This window comes from Diabrotica undecimpunctata, chromosome 8 (assembly GCF_040954645.1).
Source record: "Diabrotica undecimpunctata isolate CICGRU chromosome 8, icDiaUnde3, whole genome shotgun sequence".
In the NCBI taxonomy this organism is placed as follows: domain Eukaryota; kingdom Metazoa; phylum Arthropoda; class Insecta; order Coleoptera; family Chrysomelidae; genus Diabrotica; species Diabrotica undecimpunctata.
The window spans coordinates 126791655-126819075 of record NC_092810.1 but is presented as its reverse complement, the minus strand read 5'-3'; the positions used below and the strand labels follow the sequence as shown (position 1 = coordinate 126819075).

Genomic DNA, 27421 nt, shown 5'->3' with positions numbered 1-27421 from the left:
TACTCTTGTTGATTTTTGTAGTGCGGAATCTCTTGAATCGTTTCCACCCCTGGTGTTTCTTCTTTCAAAGAACATAGCAATCAAAATAATAGGTGTAAAAGCTGCTGTAACTAATCCTAATTTCCATTCATAATACATGGAAAGACCAATTGCTAAGCAAAATGTCGCTATTGATTGAAGAATTGTTCCAACCCGAATTCCTGTTGCCTAAAAAAATTGTGAACAGCATTTGTAGGAAATTTTATTATTTAATATTTTCCTGATAATATATAATGGAGATACAGGTTACCAGGTGTATTAACAAATTATTTTACCATCATGTATAATGACCTTATTTAAAGATACATAATATAAAGGGACATAAATATTTACTTAGAAACTGAAAAGTTCTAAAAAGATGTTCTTTAATAACATTATTTAATAGATAGACTATGTTTCAACTGTAGTGGCGGAAATTTCTAGGAACAATAAAGCCCCACCAAACAAAGCAGTGGCGTTCCAAAAAATACTTATGATTCAAATCAAATTGTTAAAGATAGGTACACACAATTTATTAAACAATGATATTATATTATATTTTTGGTAATATTGTACTACATTTTTATATATATTGATTGATTTGACAAACGTCAAAAAGTTAAATAAAAGAATAAAGGAAATGATTGTAATAAAGTAAAAAAATAATACATACATACAGGACAGTTTGGAAAACTTATAGTCACATAGCTTACATAGGTACATAGTAATGTTAAATCATGTTATTCACTTTCATAATCAGATGTACTGTCGTTGTCACTAGAGTATTTTAAATTAATCCTAAATACTTATCTTCAATCTTGACAACATGTTCACACACTTTCTTCCAGTTATCTACAGTAACTCTAGCAAATTCACACTTTTACGTCTTCTAACTTAAAATAAACGTTTTGTTTTGCATCTTCATTTTTTATTTGCGCCCAAACCATTTCTATAGAGTTTAAGTCTGGATTATATGGCGGTAGTTTTAAAGAAACATGTCCACATTCTGCAGCACTTTGTCAAATTTATATTGAATATGATCTTGTTTGTGTCGTTTGATGATTTCATACAATTGCGGTTTTAACATTGGCGTTACAAATGGTAAATTTTTTTCTGTCGACCAAGATATCATATCCAATTTTTTAGAATTACTGGTGGGTGCTTTATTAATTTGTACATTATGATATGACGCATTATCAGTAACAACAACAGATCAAATAGGCAAATTGGGGATTAACTGTTCTTTCATCCATTTTTCATAATGGATGCTTTTCAAGATGCTTTTTAAAGGCAAAGAGTGCAGCTTTCGTATGCGGTTTGTGTATTTTGCAGAGATTAAACTCGGTTTTTATAAAAGTGTTAAATAAATTAATGTGGAGCGATTTTTACCATTTTTTAAGATTCTCGTGAGCTCAATAAAATTGATCACTTCCATTTTTAGAGATCAATCTATAAATTGGATCTTTTGTTTACTTTGTGATCTCTAATGAATAAATTGTTTAGTTATCCGACTATTGTTCATTTTCCAAGAGTACAAATTATGTTAAATGATTGATGTATTTTTCTCCACACTACGAAGTGGAGAAAAGAAACAAGTCATTTGTGTTTAGTTTAATATCTCTTTTAATCATTTCACTATATCTTGTTTGTTTGGCTTTTACTTTTTAGTTTTTGATGTTGTCACTCAATCTATTTTGAAATGTATAGGATAACAGAAATAAATAAAATCACGATCTGCGTGAACATGAGGAATCACAAAGGCGAATGGATTAACGCTGTCAAGACTTTTCGTGACGATTGTCAGGCCGTACTACTACTCGTTTGATTTTCCCTTTACGGTGCATAGGCAGCATATACAATTGCAAGTTATTTCAGGCAGTAGGCCTGGGGGTCTTTTGGCTTCATATGGCCGCCAATTCCCGATTTCTTTATTCCATCGGCTATCCGTAAGACGTTCGTTATGTCCAGCCCATTTCCATTTCAGTTTAGCTGCCAGTTCGACAGCATCTTTTATGTAACAACATTCGTAAGAGAACAAAAGTAAAAGATTCTGGAGGATAATCCAGATGAATTCGGCAACTTGGAAATAACATTTCAACAAGATGGTGCTACTGCACACCATTATGGCGCAGTAAGACGTTACGTAGATGAAGAATATCGTGGTAGATGGATTGGACGACGACGTACGGTAGAATGGCCGGTTAGGTCACTGGACCTCACACCATTAGATTTTTTTCTGTAGGGATACTTGAAATCTAAAGTTTACGCTACAGCACCCGACAATATTGACATTTTGAAACAACGAATTATTGAAGAATATAGGGCAATTTCCCCGGACAAATTTGAACGAGTACTGCAAAAATTTAGAAATAGGATGCATTACTGTCAGGAAGTAGATGGAGCACATTTTGAATACTTACTATAAAAACTGCTTGTTACATATTTATAAATTAAATGAGAAGCTACAATTTTAGTATTTATTTAATTTATTCATCAAAATGAGCTTAAACTCAAACAAAATTATTATGACTTTCAAACGAGGTATCACTTGCCATATGATCCTAGTTAAAATTATCTGTCACAGTGACGCTGTAACGTCATCTGTCATTATTACGTCATTTTTTATCACTAGTTTATTAGCCTACGACTGTTTACTACCTCCCTCCAAATTTCACTATAATAACAATATTCGTTCAAAACACACGAGGGGGGAACGGACTTTGACTAATACTGTATTTATTTTAACATTATTAATTTAAGTTAACCACCACAAGTGGTATACATTTTGAGTTTAATTATTTACCAACACTTACCCCTTGAATGTTAGAAGCATCTGAAGACAATTTTGCACAAAGTGCTCCAACTCCATTTGTTTTCTTGTCAAAGAAGCCTATTTCTTGGTATATAATTGCTTTGAATAATCGACTTCTAACTCTTTCTGTCATTTTCTCACCAGCAATTCCCAATAGATACATCTAAAATTTTATATTTAATATGCATATTTTTTTCGAGCTTAGTAAAAATTATAAAAAAACTAAGTAATTGCTTCGACAACTGTTAACGATTTTGAAATAAATGTTAAAAAATATTTTATCTCCTCCTAGTTTACCACCAATGGAACAGAGGAATTATAGTGCTGATTCATAAAAAGAGCGATCAAGAAGACTGCAAACTCTATTGGTTTATATGTTCAGTTCAGTGAAATTGTAAACAAATATTTTTTCACCCCGAATTTTAACCCAACATAATTATTGCCTTCCCACAAGGGGTAGTTGAGGGGTGAAAAATTACTAGAGTGGTAATAAATTCGTAAAAACCTCGCAGAATACTGTGTTAATTCAAAAATATTTTTTTAAATTCTGCTAGCTTGAATATTAAGGTATTTCAACTTACATATTACGATGAATTCACTCTTTTTTAAAAGCTTTCTTAAGTTTAATCAGTTACTTGCATCTATAAAAAATGTACTATTCTCAATGATTTTAAAATGTTACTCAAATAACATATAAACAGTTTAGAGTGTACTTTTATCAATATTGTATGTATATTAGGTTTCCTATTTAAATAAAGATCTATATATCTATAAAAATCTAGCAAATTAAAAAGCACTGTAATTTCAACAACTAAAGTTTTTGGAAAAAACTGATCTGGAAAATTACCGACCAATCAGTCTGTTAAACTATCTTTATAAACGTTTCACCACAAGATTAGACAAGTAATCAGACTTATATCAAAGTAGAGAACAAGCTGGATTTAGAGCAAACTTTGGAACCAACGATCACCTCCAAAAAATAAAACAACTCATCGAAATCGAAAAATCTATAGAATATAACAAGCCCTTAGTTTTAACATTCGTAGATTTCCACAAAGCATTCGACTCAGTAGAACTCGACAGTGTTATAGAAGCACTAAACAAGAGCCGCATTAATAGCCGATATTCGAGGCTAATATGTAATATATGTATATATAAAAATGCGACAATCTCGATACAACTACACGCTAACAGCAACCAAATAAAACTCTAAAGAGGTATCCGACAAGGTAATACGTTGTCACCTAAACTTATCATATCGTCTCTAGAACAATCGATCAAAACCCTCGAATGGGATGACAAAGGAATAAATGTGGACGGAGAGATGCTGCACCACCTAAGCTAAGCAGACGATATAGTCCTGATTGCAGACGATTTGGGACAAATAAAGAAAATGTTGTAAGAACTTAGTACAGCCTGCCATAAAATAGGTTTAAAAATGAATATAACAAAATCAAAATATATGACGAACTTAGTACCAAGTAAACACCTTGAAATACAAAATGAAGAAATAGAACTGTTAGACAAATATATATATCTGGGCCACGAAATTAAGATAAGTAAGGACAATCAAACAACCGAAGTACCCAGAAGAATAATACAAGGATGGGCAGCATACGGAGCTCTTAGGAACGTTTTTAAGAGTGACACCTATGGTGCAGAAACATTATCGCTCACAAAGAAAAACGCACAAAAACTAAGGGTAGCGCAAAGAAGATTGGAGTGATCAATGATAGGGGCCACACTGCGAGACAGGATTAGAAACGAAGATCTACGAGCTAAGACCAAAGTCATAGACGTCATTGAAAGAAGCTGTAACTTAAAATGGAAATGGGCTGGACACGTTGCCAGAACGAAGGACGGAAGATACACTCGCAAACTAGTTGAATGGAGACCACGATGGCAAGATGACGAAAGACAACAAAAAACTGGATACAGCAAGCACAAGATAGAACACTTTGGAGACAAACAGGGGAGGCCTATGTCCAGCAGTGTATCGAGAGAGGCTGATGATGAAAGTTTTTATTAGAGTTTTTGTAAATCAATAAAAATATAATAGTTATTGATGCACCAAGTGTATTAAATAGATGTTTATGCCCAAAGGACGACGATGTTACAAACACGAAGGCCTCTGGCCCGATAGTTTGTAAGTCGCCCGAGGGCATATACATCTATTAATACCCGCGGTGCATAAAAACTTTTATGTCATACTAGTTCGCTATTGCATCTACGAATAAATATGTTTTAAAAAATTCGAAAATTCGATTTCATTTTGACAATATATTTACTAGTAGACATTCTAGCGTCCGTATTATGTTGCTATGCTACATAAATATTATTACCTTTTTGTTTGCATCTTTACGCCCGTGCGGGCCATAAAATACACATTATGACCGCGCGGGCATAAAGTACACTATTACGTAGTTGGTAACTAAGCAATAAAAATACAATAATAAACTAGTATGACATAAAAATATTTGTAATACACCTTTACGTCTAATAAAATACAAAATTATAATGATGATAGTTACCTGAGTAAATACTGATACCATAGTTATGAGTCCTCCCAACACAAAATATAAGCAATATCTATTCGTTTCAGATCTAACAAAGTCCGGATCACCATTTGCTAATGTCTAAAAATGTATTATAAAAACATATATAGGGTGTCCCTCAAAATAGTGCGTTTCTTTAAGGTGTAGATATAATACACAATTTGAAACAAAAAAAGTCCAATAACACTTTTTTCTAAACTTAACCGTTTCCAAAAAAATTACATTGTAAGAATTAAATATTCTGATAACGTCATACACAGTGAAAGTATTTCTAAATATAAACCTCTTTGTGACTTAGGCATCGAGCAAAAAGACAAAAGAGGGAATCTAATCGTTATGAAAAGGCGACCAAAAAAGTGGCCTCTGATGGCGGACATATCCGGAAATCCGAATGCGCCAAATTTAAATTTTCCGACACTTATTAACAGTAGCTATAAAATAGTTTTCAGAATGTGTCTTAGACGAGAAAATTTTAATTAAATATTAACGATAACAGTCTAAAATATGAAACAATTGTTAAAAAACTTCAATATAAATAAGATTTCATGTGACAGTTGGGACAAATAATAACATAACCCAACTAAATTTGATTTCTTAAACAAAGAAAGACTCTCTTTCCTTGTTTAATGTGACCTCTCAAGATGGCACTTCCTGTCTAACAATATTTTTGCCCCCACTACCTTTACATTCCCTCTTTTGTCTTTTTGCTCGATGGACTTAGGTTATTTAACGTAATCCAACCCTTGTTTATTTACTATTCAAGGTTGTTGACATCTGACGAAATGTACGTAATATGTATCTGTATATGCTAATAATGCAGCGTTTGCAATTATCTGAATTAATTAAGGTTTTAGATGAAAGTTCGAAGTTTTAAGTAAACTATTATTTTTACTTAAGTAAAGTACTATGGTTTAATTCCTAAAAAGTAACGCAACTAAGAAAAATTATTTGTAATGTTTTTCTGAAATGAACTGAACTATTATAGTATTATATTTTTATTAAGTCCGTGTTAGACGGTCAAATATTTGATCAAACTAGTTTGAGCAAACTGACGTAATGACGTCATAATTACAGTATGTTCAAATTTTAAAAATCTACCTGTCACACGATCATTCAAATTTGATCAAATTGACGTATGTCAAGAAAATTAATTGTCTTTTTTGCTTATTTTATTAGTTACTTGGGCTTTATTTACGATTCTAATTTTTCTTATACACCAAGAAAATAAATAAGGTGAAAGGATTTTTATAAAAATATGGATGTTTGACATTATATAAACAGCTTCTTTCTCGGTATAAATAAATTATGTAGAAACTTGTTTCTGGCTGCAAGGTATTTTAAGTTTTTATTTTTATTTTATAACAAAATAGGAAGACAAATAAACCACACACTGTCAACTAAAAGAAAATTAATTTAAATGCGTTATGTCTAACTGCTGATTGTCATTTTTGACTTTAGATATTTTTCAACCAATCAAAATTAAAGTTTGATCAAACTGACCTTGAAAATAGAAGATCCTCTATCTTTAGAGGATTTGATCAAACTCAGGATGTGACGTCATATGCTGTCATTTTTTTGGTTTGGTCAAACTAGTTTGATCAAATATTTGACCGTCTGACACGGACTTTAAGCTTTACATGCCGTTGAATGCCAAGTGCTTTAACTGAATTACATAGTTTAAAGTGGAAATTAAATTTCTATTTAAAACAGACAAAAACTAAACTAAAATTGAATTAGATACTATAACTAATTAGATACTAAATAATTATTAAAATAATTGTTCAAAGTGACCTAAACCTTGCAATGATGACATATAGAATTGTTAGTAATACTGTAGTTAACTAAATCATGTCGGATAGTTTTTGCAACATCAAAAATTCGTTCCGGTAATTCAGCTTCTGTTTAGATTTCATCTCGGTTATCATAAACTAACGATTTCTTCTTCTTCTTAGACTGCCGTCTCCCTACAGAGGTTGGCAATCATAATGGCTATTTTTATTTTTGAACTTGCTGCTTTATACAAATCAATCGATCTGCATTGATAACAATCACGTAGATTCTTCAACTATGAGTTCTGCCTTCGGCCAACAGATCTTCTTCCTTGAATCTTTCCCTGTATTATGAGTCTCAAAATTTCATATTTTGGTCCCCTCATCACGTGGCCTAGGTATTCCAGTTTTCTGGTTTGCATAGTGGTGATTAATTGTTTCTTTACCAACCCTTTCTAGTACTTCTTTTTGTAATTCTATCAGTCCATGATATTTTTAATACTCTGCGGTATAACCAGAGTTCGAAAGCCTCGATTCTTTTTAAATTGAATTTTTTTAATGTCCAAGTCTCAGCTCCATATAATAATATTGAAAATATATAACAGCGAATGGTACGTAGTCTGATCTCCAAATTTAGATTTTTGCACGTTAGGAGTGGCTTCATACGTATAAATGCTGATCTGACAACCTCTATTCGCCTGTTTATTTCTACAGTGTGATCATTGGTTTCATTGATCAAAGTTCCCAAGTACTGATATTTTTCTACTTGTTCTATAACGTTACCATTGATTGTCAATATGTGATGTATATTTTGTGGTCTTTTCGATTTCAGATGTCCCCAAAAATAAAAATCCAGTACATTGCTTTCGACACTTCGATAAAATGGGTCCATTCCTACTAATACAACGACGAGGATAAGTGGTATCAAGAAGATTTTTAACTGCTCTGGTAAAATGTGCTGGGGCTCCGTCATGAAGACACCACATTTCATGGCGTGTTTGTTTGCAAAGGCATATAATTGTTAATTATTCCAGCCCATAAATTTATGCTAAATTTTCGTTAAAAATTTGTCCTACGTATTAAATAAGGGTTCTCGTTACCCCATATGTGACAATTATGAAAATTATATGTAACAATAAAACACTGAAAACTTTGTTTTCAAAAATTCCACAAAATTTATTTTAAATTCTTATCACTACAGCTGTTACGACTGATTGCCTTTCTCACTTGAGACTTTAAAAATTTAAAATAAATTTTGTGGAAGTTTTGAAAACAAAGTTTTCAGTGTTTTATTGTTACATAAAATGAATTTCCATCAAGTAACGGCCGAATTCATTAATTATGAAAATTATACACTGTTTCTCGTGAAACATGCTTCATCTACACATAACACTTTAGATGGAGATTGAGGTTCTCGGACAAGTTTATATTGAAACCACCTACAAAACGTTAATCTTTGAGTAAGATCACCTTGGTGTAAATCTTGTACTCTTTGATAGTGGTTTGCATGTAGTAACCATTATTTTGCCTACCACATAGGATATTATTATAGGGGGTTGAAAATTTGGGACAGAAATTATTGGGGTGGAGATGGAGCAAGCAAAATAAAACGAAACTGTTGCGAATGGCTACTCAGGGTTTATTTGGAGAGCTGGGGTCATGGATAAGTGAAAAACAAGAGGGCTGGAATAGGGTAACTACAAAAATAAAATAAAAGGGGTACTTACATGAGTCTCCTGGACAAACACAATACAAGAAGGTTCTCAAGCTACTTAAAATGGACGCCGCTTAGAACAATCTTCCTGCTGGATGAAAGAAAAGGCTCTTCCTTCCAAAACAAAAAAAAAAATACAAAAAAAGGTTAGAAACTTTTTTTTAAAAGAAATAAACAAATTGGTTTAGGAAAAAAATTAAATATTTATTGCTGTCTCACCACAAACTTTTTAAATGGGGCTACACATAGAGGTTAACCTTTTTTAAAAAACAAAACAAAAACAAAGATCTCAATTTATGATTAGGTATTTATCAAATGTCAAAAATAAAACTAGCTGTCAGATATCAACACTAAATTTTAAAATTTGAGAACAATTAATATGACAGCTAGGCCACACCCTAACATTTATAATTTTAATTATTACAATTTTTTGAACTGTTATGAAAGCAGTTATTTAACAAAACAGATTAAAATATATGTGGTCATAATTTACAAATGTTATAATGTTGAAATGAAAAAAGTTGAATTATAAAATGGTACCTTTTATTTTGAAATTTCTGGGGTTAGAACTGGATTTGGATTCTCTGCCATACGAACAAATGCATCTCCAAACTGCGAAATAGCCTGGACTGACAACCCGGGATAAACAAAACGAGGATGGAAGCTGCTGGGTAAAATGGAAACATGTGGTTATCCTTCAAAGTTGTTGTAAATGCCGCAAATCCCTTAGATACTTAGAAACATAGAAACAGTGATTATTCTTTCAAAACTGACACATTACATTGAGTATAATTCACTTTTTTTTTAACAAATTTGCCGACTTCTTAACGCCGTCACTCGCCGCATTGCTCTTGCAACTAAATCCCTTCCAAACCTTTTTAACTGCACAAAAAACTTCACATTACTACTATAATACACATTTTCCATGATAAAAGACGAAAAATCCAAAATATTACGAATTTGAAGAAAAATTCGGACTCCAATAAAACTAAACGCCTTTAACAGCGGCCGGCCTTACCGGGAGTGATGTATTTATCTTTAAAATTCATTCGTCCAACTCGGTATAAACAAAACTTATACGGTTAAATTCCTATTTATTTGACGCGCATAATATCCTAAAGTGGCTCCCTATCAAAGAATACCGAAGAAATATACATCTGTGATATATATCATATATATATATATATATATATATATATATATATATATATATATATATATATATATATATGTTATGCTATGTAAAATTAAAAATAATATTGGTTTGCTCTTAATATATTTCAAATTATAAAACATAATAATTCAAAATATTTCAACTGATAAACTATGAAAGATATTTCAAAGAAATGAAAGTCCATTATATTTGGATTACCTGTAGTAAACAAAATTTAAGATATGCATAAATTATTTTCTTTGTAAAATATATTTGAGTGAACGTAGTGAATTGAACAATACGACCGGATTTTCCAAATGGACTTGTACAGTGAATAAAGACAATAGGGTAGAATTTAGAAATTATATTTCTCCGTTAGTTTTTAAGAATTTGTAGAAACGATTAACATGTTAATAGTTTTAGGAAAGTTATAATTGTAGTTAAGGTTGTTGTTTGTTATCTAAATGGGGATAAACATGACGAACTTTGATTGGCAAAGAGTGAAAAAAAGTGGGAGAGATAGATGAATGAGAGTTTAGCTAGATTTTAGAGGAAAAAAAGATCATCAGTTGTTTTCGAAGGGTGCAAGGCGAACAGTCGTAGTTCTTTGGCGGTTCCCAAATGATAGTAAGCATTAGAAGTGAATGTTTGTGATTTTTCGTGGACTAAGTGTATCCTGACGGAAGCTGATCCAGCAAAATATTGTAAGTCATACTTTTCTACTTATATATTCCAAGAGTCACTGTTCAGGCCGGAACGAGAGATTCAGTTTATCGAGAGGAGAAGAAGTTTATCTTTTGAACGATACGTGCATCTGAAAGAGATCATTGAAGACGAGAAGCTCGCAATAATTTGTTGTAAGATTGCTGATTACCTAGGGAACTGCTAAGCATAGATAGTGTAGGCTACAAGGAACAAGGATTTGGGCAACTCATCATCAGAGACATAGTTTTTTTTCATCCGTCAGTTTTTCCTTTATCAACAAAGTTTTTTTTTAATTGCTTCAGAAAAGATAGAAATATTTATCAGGAGATATAGAACAACAATTTTGATTTAAAATTTTAATTTATATAGTATATAACATTAATTTTTGAAGGTTCACGTACGTAGAACAAAATTTTGATAATCATTGTATGAGATATTTTTTGTTTAAGATATAGCTAATTAATTGCTTGGCGCATCTCTGACTTTTAATATCACATTTATATATATATATATATATATATATATATATATATATATATATATATATATATATATATATATATATATTAGAAGTGATTATTTCGACCAAAAAATAATTTATAAATATAAATACGTTCGAATTATCGGGTAAAGTGGTCTGTAATGAAAATCTTTCTTCTTTCTGAGATACTCAATATTTCGCCATTTATTTAATCGCTTCGTAAAAATAAAAATAACAATAAAAGAAACGTTAGAAGAATTATATTTCTTTGATGAATTATTAAGGTTAGTTGTTATTAAGATGAATGTTGGCTATTTTTACTATTTATAAATTTTGTTCAATATGTTACAATATATGTTACTTAACTGTCCAGTGTCCGTTTTATAATTTAAAGTGTTTTTATTTTTGTTAATGTACATACATACATTAACATGTCAGTTTTTATTTGCGAAATCTTTTAAATTCTGTGAGTGTTTTAAAATGTATTTGTACGCCATTTTTTGTAATGTTTAAATTGTTTTAGTTTACTCCCGAGGAAGCTATTAAATAAATGGGAAAATATTGAGTATCAGAAAAAAAAAAGATTTTCATTACAGACCACTTTACCCGATAATTCGAACGTATATATATATATATATATATATATATATATATATATATATATATATATATATATATATATATGATGCAAAAAGAATTGAAAGTACTTTTTCGGTATTTTCATACATACAAGGTGATTTAATATCCTACAATGTATAAGTTGTTTCCTAAATGTTCTATGAACAACGTTTTTTGACATTCCAATATACTTACATGAATTCCTGACATGTATTTGGACAGCTATATAACTGTTGCACTGCTCTTCTTCATAAATAATCAACATATCATGGTACTCACGAATCGAAAATATTTTCGCGTTGACTTAACACGATTGTTCCAAAATATTTGTTTACTAAAGTTGTAACTGTCACGTTTAGATTTTCGTACTGTGCGTAGTTAACAGATTTCTTTTTGCATACCAAAATGTATTTTCGTTTTTTGGTCAAATGGTTAAATTTAGAAAAAAATATTTACAGATTTTTTACTCTACATACATGGTGGCTTCTACCTATATGTTTAAGGAATGCACCATTTTCGGTCACACCCTATATAACAGTAGTTTTAAGAGAAAAACAATAAACTAATTCAACTATCTAATAATTGTTGCACGAACAATTTAAAGCTGATAGTTTCCATAGTAAATCTAGTACAACAACGACGTGTTATCTAGAAATGTCTTTATTTGTACTTACCCCCAAAATGCTACCAAACAAGACTGCAAAAACTGGCATTCCACAACCAACGACAGTTGACCCAAGACCAGCAAATAAAATATAAGGCCATTCTGGAGCATTCATCTTTAGTATTTCAAAAACGGAAACGTCCTTATTTTCATTGAAATCGTCTTCATTATCTTCTTCCGTAGCCTACAATTAAAAAAATGTAGTATAAAGTGAAATTACTTTTTTTTTTAACCCGGTATCTGTCAACACTAAAAATAGATGTAAAATTATTTTATTGTGTACATAATCTTATATAACACTCAATAATACCCTGTGGTACAAAAAAATCGGAAGTAGCAAGGGAAAAGCGGTTGTTGAATTCGTTGCCTAGAAGCAACAGTGCCAGTCAAGAAACACTATTTGGTACTAACTTCACTAATAAAAATCTCAAAATTTAGTTAATCATATGTAAAGAACTGTTTACTGTTTAACTAAAAGACATTTTATTGATTTAATATAAAAAACTTTTACATATAAAGTGCCTAAGACTAAAAAATTATAAATATAGGCCTAATTCTAACGATGGAATAATAAAAAACAATTTTTTTTTTCGGTATAAAACAAAGCCGCATGTTACATTTTTTAAACTCCACCGTGTATATCCAATTTTACAAAATTTACATCTTTCTTTAGCGGTATAAAGTGGCATGTGACCTAACGCATCTGTTCTGCTAGCATCATCAGGTATTACAGCAAGAGAACGGAGAATAAGGTTATCTGTATTTTCCGTACTTGACGGACGGCCTCGCTTTACTTTGATCTTTCCAGTGTTGGACAAATATCTAGCTAGTTCACAAGAGGAATTCTTGAAGAAGTGACCCAATAATCTTCTATTGCTGGCAGCTGTATTACCTCCATAAAAATCAAAATGGAGAAAAAGTCTGTTATTTTGGGAATGTTTGTGATAACACTTACCCCAGTTTTTTGCGTACTGAATAAATTCCTCTGATATACAATATTCTTACTCTTGGTATACTCAAGAGGCAAGCCTACCTCTACTGCATTATTGTCTATAGTTGGATGTTCGAATGGAATGGTTTTTATGTCCCTTTCAGACCAATTACAATATACCTACTGACTACACTACTTTTTATGTTTCCTTGGCGGTTCTTCATGCTCGTCTTCTTCATTCATTTGATTAGCCTCTTCTTCAGTTAACATTTGACGACTATGAGGTTTATCATCTGCATCTGAGTCTGCGACAATTTTTATTTATATTGATGTTTTTAATTTTTTCATCATACTTCTCCGTGTCCGTCAAATTGGAGAGATTAGGGTCGACAGGAACAATGCACGACATTTTTATCTTCATACTCTTCTTCTATAAAGGGAGGTAGTTGATATTTCATTAAAATTTTCCATAGTGAAATCTTATACCGAAAAAAACTAAATTACTCTACTGAAAATGTTGCCTGAGAGCTACATGATTGTTATTCAACAAAAAAATATAATTTCTTACCGTATACAGCAAAAAATAACACAGAATTACACTAGAATAACCTTTGTGTATATATGAAATAACAAGCGAACGAAAGCAAACGAAATAACTAACTAACTAAAGCTAACCTCAGAATTTCCTAAAAAACGTTTGGCAATAAAAATTATGACACACCCACTTACACGTAGACCCCTACTGGTATCTCATGTAGTCATATTATTTTTTTCAAATATCTCTACTGAATGTTAGATGTCGCCACCAGTTTTATATAACTAACACGACTTGTTGCTTACATTTATCATTGTCACATAACAGCTATATATAGTAGAAACTGACTTAGGTGCTTATAAAGATGATGTTGCTTAAGAGCAACAAAACCAGATACCGGGTTAAACATTAACAAGATGCTTGTAAACTTAACAAACCTAAATTATTACTAAAATCTCAAGACTAAGGAGAAAATCACTACTATCCCTTGGGTTCAATTAATTTATTCGCCAACAAGCAATTGGACTTCGCAAGTCCTAGGTATTCACCCAACGTGACCGGAAGTAGAACTGGAAGTCGTTAGTTGAACTTTTGGTTTAACTTTGCGTCGAATATTATATTATTCCAATACATTTATATTAATCATAACTTTTTATGTAGGATTATGACTTACCTCTATGTAATGGTCAGACCCTGTACTACTTTCTGCTAAGCTAATAGCTCTTATTACTTTCTTCTTTTCAGCGACTTCAAACTCTTCCGATGATTTGACTTGAGCTGTTACTAACCTATAGTATTCTTGTTTAAGTTTCATTAGTTCGTCGTGGGTTCCTTCTTCTACCACAACTCCTTGAGAAAGTACGATAATTTTATTTGCACCTCGAATTGTTGACAGCCTATGGGCCACAATTATAGTTGTACATTCAACACTCGCCTAAAAGGGTACAATAGAATTTATTTTGATTTTGTGATTACTAAAATTAAAAATAATCTACAAAATACTGTTAAATTGAATCATATATCAATATGATGTTCTCCTATTTATATAGTATCGGATTTTGGATATTATGGAACATGACTTTTATTTGAATTATTAATTAGAGTTTTAGTTTTTGACTATAATCAAGATAAAGAAATAGGGCGGTTGATCCTAGAACCAGCTTATAAAATATTCTATCCATCCTATGGCTTTACACCCCCATTTGAGCTCTGTCCTCATTCAGCAAACCTCTTTAACACCTCGTATGCCATGTATATCCAAAACCATGTATATTCAAATCGAGCCCAGTAGAAAAAGGAGAAAAGTCATAAATCACCACTCTAATTTCTCTACGTAAAGAGTGCACAAGATAGTGTTTTTCAAGGGTGAACTGTAGATGTATTAGATCTATAGATCAGAATAAACGGTTATTCCTAATATAGTTTAATAGCTTCCAGCAAGCTTGGATTTGCGGTTCACATAATTCGCTATCGAAGAGAAGTCTCCTGAATTCTTATTTTTTATATGTTATGTTTACATATTATGTTATTATAACGCCCAAATAGATTGCATTTTAGCGGGACGGAATGACGAAAAACAGTATATAAAATAAAGAATTTCCACATCGTCTTCTCTTCCAAAATGTGAATCTTAACATTTAAATAAAGTTACCATTTTAAACGTGAATATTGCCATTTTTCATTCTTTATTCAATATTTGTTAAATGCAGAATTAAACCTCTTATATGATGGTTGCTAATATTGCATTAGTTAGGCAGTACGCTGGATTTCGATATTAACATTGATTTGTTTGGATACTTGAACGAATTTTAATATGAATTGTCTAATATTTCTTATACAGGGTGGTCCTTAAGTAATTGTACAAAAAGAAACAGTAGATTCTACACCTTAAAATATTACGATTTAAACCAAATTGCTTCAATAAAATGTTGATATTAAGAAAGATATAGGGTGTTAAAGTGCAAAATTAAAATTTTATTTTTCGCTATAACTTTCATGTTTGTCAACATTCATGTATAAAAATTTACAATTGGATACTTTTAAATATGAGAAATTATAATTTGATACACACTTTGATGTAACTGATAGATGGCGCCACTTATGCCACATATGTGGTATAAATTTGCAATTAACTTTTTTGCTCTTTAAGTTACCTGTAATTGGGATAAAAAATATTAAAGATAAATTAATTTAACAAAAAAAACGTATACTTATTAATAACTTCAAAACTCAACAGTTTTCGAGATAATCGCATTTTAAAAATCAGCTGCATAATTCTGATCTAAGGCAATTACTACAGGCAACGAAGAAAAAATAGACAAAATCATTAATACTTCTGAATTTTGGTATAAATACCTTTAACTAAAGTTAATAGTTAACGAAATATTAAATAAAATAAATATATCAGCAGGATAATTAATAAAAGGATTTGACAAAATAACAGACTAATAGGATTTGACAAAATAACAGACTAATAGAATTTTACATCAAACATTTTACGTTTTATGTTAAATTAAAGTCATATTCAAAACATTTTGTTTGCAAACCAATTTAAGAAATACTCAAACTAAATAACATAACTTTTTGTCAAAGTAAGTTTTCGATATGTCCACGATTTTCTTTAATTCATTTGTCAATATATTCCATAAAAGATGGTCTCATATTAAATAGCATCATTGGTTCTAAATAAACTGCTGCAGTATTTATTTCTTCCCATAGTTGGTTGCGAATGTTTATGGCATTCTTATAGACACGTTGTTTAAATGCGCCCCATACACCAAACTCAAGCGGATTAAATTTGGGGCTACGTGGTGGCTATAATGTATAGGATGAATATATTATTTTGGATACATATCCAAATTTAATGGTATATTATGGAACAACATCTTATTTGTCGCAAAAGTTAAATAATGTATTAAACTGTGATGTATCTCGTTCACTGGTTACTTATATACACACGGAATAACCTATCGATGACATTACTTATTTATATGATTACGTTACAGCTTACGAGTAACTATAATTACATCTCGAACAAATGGACTATTATGATTTACTAACGAACTAATATTATGCTGAACTAAATTGCCTGTGTGTTTACTATATTTATAACAATATCGGTTATTAGGACAACGGTGATGTTTTTGTAAAAATGCTGAGTCCTTCAGGTTCGATTTGTAGCAAAAGTATTATGAAACAGGACACATATGTGTTATTCAATACCTGTGCTCTAGTTTCTATTTGTCCTATTAAAGATGGGTAAACAATTTACGTAATGAACGATAAGTATTTTTTACGGATTTTTTATGAATTAAATAATTATATCAATATCTCACCACATTACCAAGGAATATGACTACCACGACCAATCCAACGTTCAGAAAAGTCGTTCAGAAAAGTTGTATTTAAGTATGTTCTAACTGCCTTCTCTCTAGAATGTCGTGGTGTACCATCTTGCATAAACCACATATTTTGGGTTTTTACCATTTTACAATTGAGAAAAAGTAATACAACGCCATTATAAAAACTTAAGAAGCGATAGCAAAGGGAAATTCTAAACATGGTGACGGCCAACGTCTGAATACGGACACGGCACGTAAAGAAGATGAAGAATATTTTCTCCAATAAGACATTTAGCAGCCATAACAAAAATTTTATAATGTTACATTATCATTTTCGAGTTGTTTTAATAAGATTAAACTATGAATTATGCTTATCTACAGGTATTCAGTGCTTTACTGCACAAATATCAAACTAAGAATTATTGTGCAGCTGACTTATAAAATGCATTTATCTCGAAAACGGTTGAATTTTCAGATTACTAACAAGTAAACCTTTTCTTTGTAAAAATAATGTGTCTTTAATATTTTTTAACAAAAATAGAGCTCAATTAAAAAGCCAAAAAGTTAAACGCAAATTTATGCCACACATGTAGCATATGTGGCACCCTCTATTAGTTACATTAAAGTAAGTATAAAATTATAATTTATCCTGCTCAAAAGCATCCAACTGTAAACTTTTTTCCAAAAATATTTACAAATGTAAAAGTTATAGCGAAAAATAAAATTTTAAATTTCCACTTTAACACCCTGTATCTTTCTTAATATCAACATTTTATTAAAGCAAGTTGACTTAAATCGTAATATTTTAAAGTGCAGAATCTACAGTTTCTGTTTGTACAATTACTTAAGGACCACCCTGTATATGTTTCATTATGCGTTGTTGTATATTTGCTATTTAAAAAATACTATTGAAAATTTTTAAAATTCATTGCACCACATTTTCATAGAGGAAAAAACAGATATTGATTGTTTGGTGATAAAGAGGATTTAATTTTAATATAAATTAATAATAAACTAAATTAAAGTTTAGTTAAATTGCTACGTTTGTAAAATTTAGTATAACTTACTGCATCTAGAGCTGCTTGTACTTTAGCTTCACTAGTATTATCCAGTGCGGATGTAGCTTCGTCCAAAAGTAGTAAAGTAGGATTTCTTACCAAAGCTCTAGCTATAGCAATTCTTTGTTTTTGTCCACCTGAGAGTTGAGCTCCTTTCTCTCCAACCAATGTATTATATCCGTTAGGAAGAGCCTTAATAAAGTTATGAGCATTAGCTTTTTTAGTTGCTTGAATGATATCTTCCTCTGTTACTCCATCTTTACCATACCTAATATTTTCTGCAATGGATGTTCCAAAAAGAATTGGTTCTTGACCTACAACTCCTATTTGGCTTCTTAGCCAAGCTAAATCGTAATCTTTTATATTGTTTCCATCAATGGTAATCTAAAAAAACTTAAACTAAAAACGAACAGTTAGCGCTAAAACAAAAGGATTTTTTTACCTCTCCAGACTCTGCATCATATAGCCGTTGAAGTAACTGTATAACCGTAGATTTTCCACATCCCGAACTGCCTACAAGTGCCACAGTGTCTCCAGATTTAATGTTCAAACTTAACCCTTTTAATATCTGTAACATAAAATAACAAAATACTGATTTAAACAATTTTAAATATTACGTGAATATCATTCAATAGTAGACAAGATTTATGATATAGATATCCAAAGTTAGGATCGTATTCCGTACAGATGTTTCAGGTTAATTCATTTACCTTTGGTAAAGCATTTGTCACGCGTATTTTAATTTGTAGATATAAGGCATTTATTAGAATTAAATGTATATATAAAATTTTCTGTTTTATGTCATTTGCTTTAAATATAGTTTATATATTTATTTCTGCTTATTTCTTTGTGTATTTTAATACCCAAGGCGAAAGGGGGCAACCAGCCGGTTCTACACTGAACATACAGATTCTCCTCCCTCTCTGATGGCTCCACATATTTAATATAGGTCATTGTACGTGCAGAAAGCATCACTCTATCGAAAAGCCTTGACATATTGTCTTAATTTCATGAAATCTTAATTATTAATTTCATGAAACCATTCCCAAGATCTACAAATGGGAACATTTTCTTGAGTAATCCAAAACCGATTTATGACATGGATTATCGCCCAACCGGCTGCTCAAAGAACTTTTTAAAGCATGTCTTTCTCCTCAGCAGTTCTAGGTGCATTAATATAATATTAATTTCGTTACATAAAAGTATGAAGGCATAAATAGAATTATTAATGTGTTTTAATATCAACTCCACTGATGAATCATCATTCATCTAGTATATCACTAATATATTAAGATAGAAGGGCACTACACAGTGTCTTCACTATTAGTGAACGTATAGTTACATATGAGATGTCATAGGGCACTATGGATAAAAATAGTTTAACTAAAAGACAAATTTTGAATTCATGATTTAAAGAAGGCCTCTGGCTGAGTACAACGTAAACAACTGAACGAATCCCAACATGGGGCATAGAAAATAAAAGGGGAGTAAATAACGAATACATTAATTAAGAAAAAATAAACAAGGCGACTACCAAAAGAGTAATACACAGTATCTTTATTAATAATAAAAGTATAGCGACATACGAGATGTCTTGGGTTACTATGAATACAAATAGATTTACTATAAGACGAATTTTGATTTGTTAACTTAAAGAAGGCCTCTAGCTGAATACAAAATAAACAACTGATCGAATCCTAACATGCGATATAGCAAATGAAAGAGGAGGATATAACGAATATATTCAGATAAAAAAACAAACAAAGTGATTACGAAAAGGGCACTATACAGTGTCTTCATTATTAATAAACGTATAGCGACATACGAGTTATCCTAGGGCACTATAGATAAAAATAGATTTACTATAAGACAAATTTTAATTAATTGACTTAAAGAAGGTATCTGGCTGTATTCAAAATAAACTTCTTCTTCTTCTTATGGTGCCTATCCGTTACGGGTGTTGGACACTAACATGGCTATTCTTTGTTGACTGCTGCCCTGAAAAGTTTGGTAGTGCTTAACTTAAACCATTTTCGCAGGTTATGCAGCCAGGATATTCTTCTTCGTCCTGGACTTCTTTTCTCATGCACTTTACCTTGAAGTATGGTCCGAAGTAGGTCATATCGTTATTCATTGCGCATTATATGGCCCAGGTATTCTAGTTTGCAACGTTTTATGGTTACGACTAGTTCGCGCTCTTTACCCATTTTATGTAGTACTTCTTCGTTGGTAACTCTGTCTATCCAGGAAATCCTCAACATGCGTCTATAGCACCACATCTCAAATGCTTTAAGTCTCTTCAGTGGTGCTTCAGTTAAGGTCCATGACTCCATGCCATATAAAAGAAAGGAGAATACGTAGCATTTTAGTAAACGAACTTTTATTTCCAATTTTATATCGTGGCTGTTAAAGTTTTTTTTCATTTTGACGAAAGCTGATCTTGCCTTCTCGATTCTTATCTTAATTTCTGTCGATTGGTCCCACTGTTCATTAAAGTTTGCACCCAGATAACAAAAGTTGGTGATTTGTGTTATAGATTGTTGGTTAACTAGTAATTGACCAGGTGGTATCCTATTTTTGCTTATAACCAGGCAACAAAAATGATCCAATCAAAATAAATAACTGATCCAATCCTAATATATGCGACATATCCAATAAAAGAGGAGGATATAACGAATATATTTAGATAGAAAAAACAAACAAAGAGACTAAGAAAAGGGCACTACACATCGTTTTCGTTATTCATGAACGTATAGCGACATACGATATATCACATGATACTTTAGATGATAATAGACATATTTGCTTTATAAATAAAGCATAAGGTAAATATAAGGTAAATTTGCTTTATGGACCAGAAAAAGCTTCTGACTGATTACAAAATAAACAACTAGCCTATGACACATCAAATCAGACGACGTGAGACGTATAGTTCATATTTATAATGTATATAGCGTGCCATAAATACAGGATATAGTAACAAAACAAGTGTCAGGTCAGAAGTGCACCAGATCATACTTTATATTTACTTATATTATATGCAAAAAGTTTATTATTTTAAAAATTTAATGACTGACCGTAGATGAGAATTGATTGTCGCATGCGACAGGCAAAGTTACTAGTATTATATATATTTGGAATACAAAAACTTTCCATGTTCACTCAATAATGAGTAAGGTAAGGATACTGATGCCAAAAGTTTTAAAAATCACTCATAAATCTGATCGTTGTTGTTCTCTATTGTAAAATGTAAAATGTTTTCAAATAGCCGGATACATACCGGTACATCTTTTCTAGATGGATAATGGAAAGCCACATCTTTAAATTGTACATTTCCTTTGAGTACGTTTAGTGTTTTTCCATTTCCTTTCGATAAATTAATTGTAGGTTTATGATTAATTACACTAAAAATTTTTGAAGCAGCCGCTTTTGAGATTCCAAATGCCTCTATATAAGGAGAGGCAATACCAAAGTTCATAGATCCTGTCATTACGCTAAAGAAAACCTACAAAATTTGTACATCGGATTAAAATATATATTACTATTATAAAAAAAAAGTTTAATACTTACAGTGACCATATTACTAGGAGTATATATTTGATTCTTAGCTGTTCGGTCCCTTAAAACCAATTTTACACCATACCAGAATGCCAGAGCGTAACTGGCATAAATCATAAACCACAATAGCCCGAATCCTAATGCTGTAAACATCGATCTTCTTATATTATTGTTTTTGGCTTCAACTAAATTTTTATTATATCTCTCTACTTCTTTCTTTTGACCTCCAAAAGCAGTTATGGTCCTTATTAAAGAGAAAGCTTCTTCAGCTATTGATCCTGCTGCGCCATAGGCTTCTAATTCATTTTTTGCTAATTTTGTGGTAAGCTATAAAAAGTAAAAAAAAAGTTTTAACATCTTGAGTTTTTTTAAAAATACATCTAATATTCTATCTCTTATGTTTAAATTTAACATATCATTGAGGTACTATACATACAATATATTATTATGATAGGTGAGTCTTCTACAGCTGGCGCCGTTTCTCGCATCCTAATTTCCAGCGTTTTCTGCCGAAGCAATCTCCAGTTTTTAAATCTCTGGCGATTATTTCATCATTGTCGTTTTCTCTCCATGACCGTCTCGGTCTACCTTGTTTTTGTGAGCCGGCTACATCGTCTCCAAAAGTCCATTTCCATGATCTTAATTTTTGATTTATTTCTTTGATTTATTTCCCAGAGTTCAGCGCCTTACAACCCAATACTTTCCATGATTATTGTATAAATTATTTTTTTATTTTGTTATTTTAATATTCCACAATAGTCCATGTAACTGTCCAGTGGCTGATCTTGCTTGGACAAAACTAGAATGTATTTCTTTGTTACTTCCTGCTTTTGATGATATTTGGACTCTCAAGTATTTGAAGGTATCATGAAAGTTGATTTTATAGTTTCCATTTAAATCTTTAGGCTTTCTGGTTTTTCTTTTCGAGATCTGTCGTCTTCGATTGGAATACCGATACTGCAGCATTTTCTTCACCGAGACCGCCTCATTCAGATATATTTTGAAGAGTGTAGGTGCTATGCAGCAGCCTTGCTAGACCCTTACGACACCAATAAACGTGTATACAATAATCTATTAATAATTATACTTACAAATCCTACAATTCCGATTGTTATTAATGTGGCGGGTAGGGAGGTTAAACATATTAAAGCAAGTTCCCATCCTTTCACAAGAGCTATGACAAGTGAAGTTAAGAAAACAACTTGAAAGCTCCAGAATACCGGTACTTTTTCTCCTATGCCGTCTTCAAATTTGTACAAATCGCTAAAAAATTTAAAGTCAATATAATTAAGTAATACATGATAAAAACTCATTTTATAAATGAGATATTGATATACAATGTATCAGATGGCAATGTATTGTGTGTATGGTTATAGTCTTTCTATATTAGCATACGAAGACATACCGCTGTTAGCGGAAATCCATTATATTAAGCCGACCTAGTCAAGCGTACCCTAGAAAGTTCGCTTCACTAAAATTCGCTTTACTAAATGACATTACAGGAATTATGAAAAACAACTTTATAAATTAAATTAGAATTATAAACTTAGGAACATGGATAACATCAAATGTAGATCAAACCAAACATCATTCGTTAAACTTAAAAAGTTTCTTTGTTGTCGGGATATAAGGTTAGGACTACGACTAGAATGCTTCGGTGTTACTTATTCACTACTCTCCTTTATGGATTGGAAGCATGGACATTAAAACAAGTGCACCTAAATAAGTTGGCCGTCTTTGAATTTTGGTGTTACAGAAGAATCCTACGAAGATCATGGACTTAAAGAATGTCAAACACAAGAGTTACTAGAAATTGACTATCGAAAGAAGAAAACTTAAGTACTTAGGCCATGTTATGAGAGGGAAAAGATACTTATTATTGCAGCTTATGCAAGGCAAAATTCGAGGAACGCGAAATGTGGGAAGACGTAGAATATCGTGGCTTAAGAACTTGAGGGAATGGTTTTAATACAGTAGTGCAGAACTATTTAGAGCGGCAGTCAACAGGATCTGCATAGCCATGATGATTTCCAACCTTCGATAGAAGATGGAACTTAAAGAAAAAGAAAATTAAATTATTTTCTATTCCGTTTCAAAAAACTTTATATCTTTAAAATGTTGTTCTTCAAATGTAATAAAACCGATTAACTTTCAATTAATTCTAATTCTAAAATTGACCCGGATATTATACTGTCAAACTCGCTAGCCAAACTCTTTCCTTGGTTCTTCTGACAAAACGGAATCTAGATCACACGTCCTAACAATTCTCCTATTTCCTTCTGGATATCAAATTCTTCTACTCTAAGCTTCTTTCAATGCAAGTAATAATTTATTTGTACTTAAAAATCCTGCAACTATTTATTTCTTCACTTCTCCCAATCAGCATTCATAGAACAGCTATTGCTACCACTTCTTAAATACTTTGCACAAATTACTTTTACACCTTTCAAAACTTTTTTTTTCTTTTTCTTCCTCGGCTTTTTTCTTTTCAAGGGTCGCTGTTCCTTGATCATTTCTTATTCTCATCCCCAAACCTGCGTGAACTCTTTCTATTCCCGCTCTTTCTCTACCAATATGTTCATTTAAATCAACTCCAATAAAACACTTTTTGTCTACAGGAATCTCAAGCATCTCACAATCAAGGGCACTCCAAAATTCTCCCTGTTCTCACATCCTATTTGTAGAGTTCATATGATCTTTGAATTTGTCAAAGCTCCAACAACTCTGAAGCTTATCCAGGTAACGTACACGTGTAACATAATATATCTTACAGTTGTTGATAGTCTGCTCCTTGAACATTCAAATACTGACTCTACACTTACAACAAATCTCGGGACTTAAGAATAAATCGGTATTTAGCTTTGAAATACTCGTAGTAAGATTATTGCACTTAACAACATAAAATAAATCGCGTAAAGTAGACACGTCTTGTCCCCTCAAAACCCAACCAAAAGTAAATCTTTTCTGTTTAGAAAGTTACTAGTTCGAATACATGGTCAACTTTATAATCCATTAATTTAAAAAGGCACCAAGATTTATGAGAGAAAGTCGTAATTTATAAAGTAAAAATTAAGTGAGGTTTCGATAGAAAAAATATGTTTATTGTGTCGGTTCTTGCATGAGTTGCTAAAACCATTCGACAAAATAAGCGATCTTTGACAATGAAACCGACTTTACTTAGTAACAAGGCATCTACTTAATAATACTAAGCATAGTTAAGACAGATAATTCAAATTTAAAAATTAAGAAACCATGTAGAAAATACTTAAGTATAACCCAGAAACATATATTCCGACCACTACCTAGTAGTCGGAACAATTTTAGTACTGAGTCAATTAAAGAAGCCAACGAATGAATTACGGAAGAAAAAGTTATTATGTATGAGTGTTGCTCTTAAGTACCTCCCGTAATTTTCCAATGGAATTCTCAGCATCCGTCTATATATATATATATATATATATATATATATATATATATATATATATATATATATATATATATATATATATATATATATATATTTCATAGACACCTATTGAAAATACTTGCGATGCTTATAAGATATGGAACATGTTTTTTATTTATCAAAAAACCCACACTATATGATAAAGAATATCTTGGGAGTATATTCACATCTTCACCTTGTTTTCTGATTTCGATATTTCCGAGAATGTCCCAATTCAGTTTTATTTAATACTTCTTGAAGTTCTAGTACTTTCTCGTCCGTCGATAGGTTCCTAACGTTGTATGTAGCGATATTGAATTTTAGAGAGTATTTTCGTTTTTGTATTGGTCTGTATGTCACGTGTTTGTCTTGAAAGAAGACGAAGTATTTATAGTTTATTCGATACAAGGAGAATTATAAAATTTTTTTATTAAAGACGCTTAAATCAATATCTGGAATAAGAATCTACGGAACAAAATACAAATGATGAATGAGACGATTTGAAAACTTGTAAATAATTGATGGATTCGACCGTTACTTGATGGAAATTCATTTTATGTAACAATAAAAACACTGAAAACTTTGTTTTCAAAACTTCCACAAAATTTATTTTAAATTCTTATCACTACAGCTGTTTCGGCTGATTGCCTTTCTCAAGTGATCTGTTTTTGGCATGGGTTTACACTTTATAGTCTCTAATGAAATAAGTTGAGGAGGGGAGAACTGTTTGTCTCAAGCTGGTCATTCAGAATTATATCTGTGTTTTTTAACTTGTTGATTTCCATAGATTCTAACAAAGATAGCTTAAGGCCTTTATTTTGAATGTGTAGAATTTTAAATTCGTCATTAAAAGAATGATTATGATCTAGAAGGTGAAGTGCGTATGTAGTACCCCAGTAGTAGTACCTATGTAGTAGTACCTATGTAGTAGCCCAGTACCTTCTGCTCGATTACATATACAGGCAAAATATCAACAAAAATAGCCAAACACATAAAAAAGAAAGGAATAACACCAGCTTTCAGAACAAATAACAACCTAGGCAAATATATTAAAAACAATAAGAGCCAACATAAAAAACACTTACACAGTGGTGTGTACAAACTTAAATGTGGCGACTGCCCAAAAACTTACATTGGTCAAACAGGTAGAAATTTTAATAAACGAATAGCAGAACATAAAAGGGCTTTCAATAATAGAAAAACAGATTCTACATACGCACTTCACCTTCTAGATCATAATCATTCTTTTAATGACGAATTTAAAATTCTACACATTCAAAATAAAGGCCTTAAGCTATCTTTGTTAGAATCTATGGAAATCAACAAGTTAAAAAACACAGATATAATTCTGAATGACCAGCTTGAGACAAACAGTTCTCCCCTCCTCAACTTATTTCATTAGAGACTATAAAGTGTAAACCCATGCCAAAAACAGATCACTTGAGAAAGGCAATCAGCCGAAACAGCTGTAGTGATAAGAATTTAAAATAAATTTTGTGGAAGTTTTGAAAACAAAGTTTTCAGTGTTTTTATTGTTACATTGAAAACTTGTATTAAAAAGTAGCTTATTATGAGACAAGAAAATAAATAAACATAGGAAACAGTATAGAATTACAACATTGAAAACAGGAAGTGAAAAATACAGAAATTAAAAGGAATTGAGCATATCACAAATACTTGCAACATAACACAGGGGAAAACAAAGAAATTTAAAGGGAAGATCAGAACGAACCAAAAAGAATTTCTAACACATTAGCAATCATGGAAAAATTTATTAGTGAAATTTAACATTGTGTATATCGAAAACAAATTTTTTTTTACTAAATGATAAACAAAAGTAACAGAATGGAAAAAGATACCGCCTGTTTGAAACTGGCTACAATACTATGAAAATCTAGGATATAACCCTAGCAGTTGTATGGAGAAGAACAAACTTTTTGCGAAACTGACCATACAACAATACAAGGAGTTGTCAAGATACGGAGGTCATACAAGATATGGAGGCGACCATAACAACGAAGGATAGAAAACCGAACAGACTAAATAAATATGACGTTACTGAAA

The 27421-nt window shown here is 31.4% G+C and overlaps 1 protein-coding gene across 4 annotated transcripts in view; it reads right to left on the bottom strand.

The window, feature by feature from the left end:
* LOC140447980 (ATP-dependent translocase ABCB1-like) overlaps positions 1–27421 on the bottom strand; it is a 76072-nt gene that overhangs the window by 27564 nt on the left and 21087 nt on the right. For all 4 annotated transcript variants that reach the window (XM_072540976.1, XM_072540974.1, XM_072540977.1 and 1 more), the window contains exons 6-15: positions 23004–23175; positions 21925–22239; positions 21635–21859; positions 18797–18922; positions 18364–18738; positions 14629–14889; positions 12500–12673; positions 5362–5466; positions 2832–2993; positions 4–207 (exon numbers count right to left, since the gene is read on the bottom strand). In XM_072540976.1, the coding sequence (XP_072397077.1) occupies positions 4–207; positions 2832–2993; positions 5362–5466; positions 12500–12673; positions 14629–14889; positions 18364–18738; positions 18797–18922; positions 21635–21859; positions 21925–22239; positions 23004–23175 (2119 nt within the window). The remainder of the gene's footprint in view (positions 1–3; positions 208–2831; positions 2994–5361; positions 5467–12499; positions 12674–14628; positions 14890–18363; positions 18739–18796; positions 18923–21634; positions 21860–21924; positions 22240–23003; positions 23176–27421) is intronic.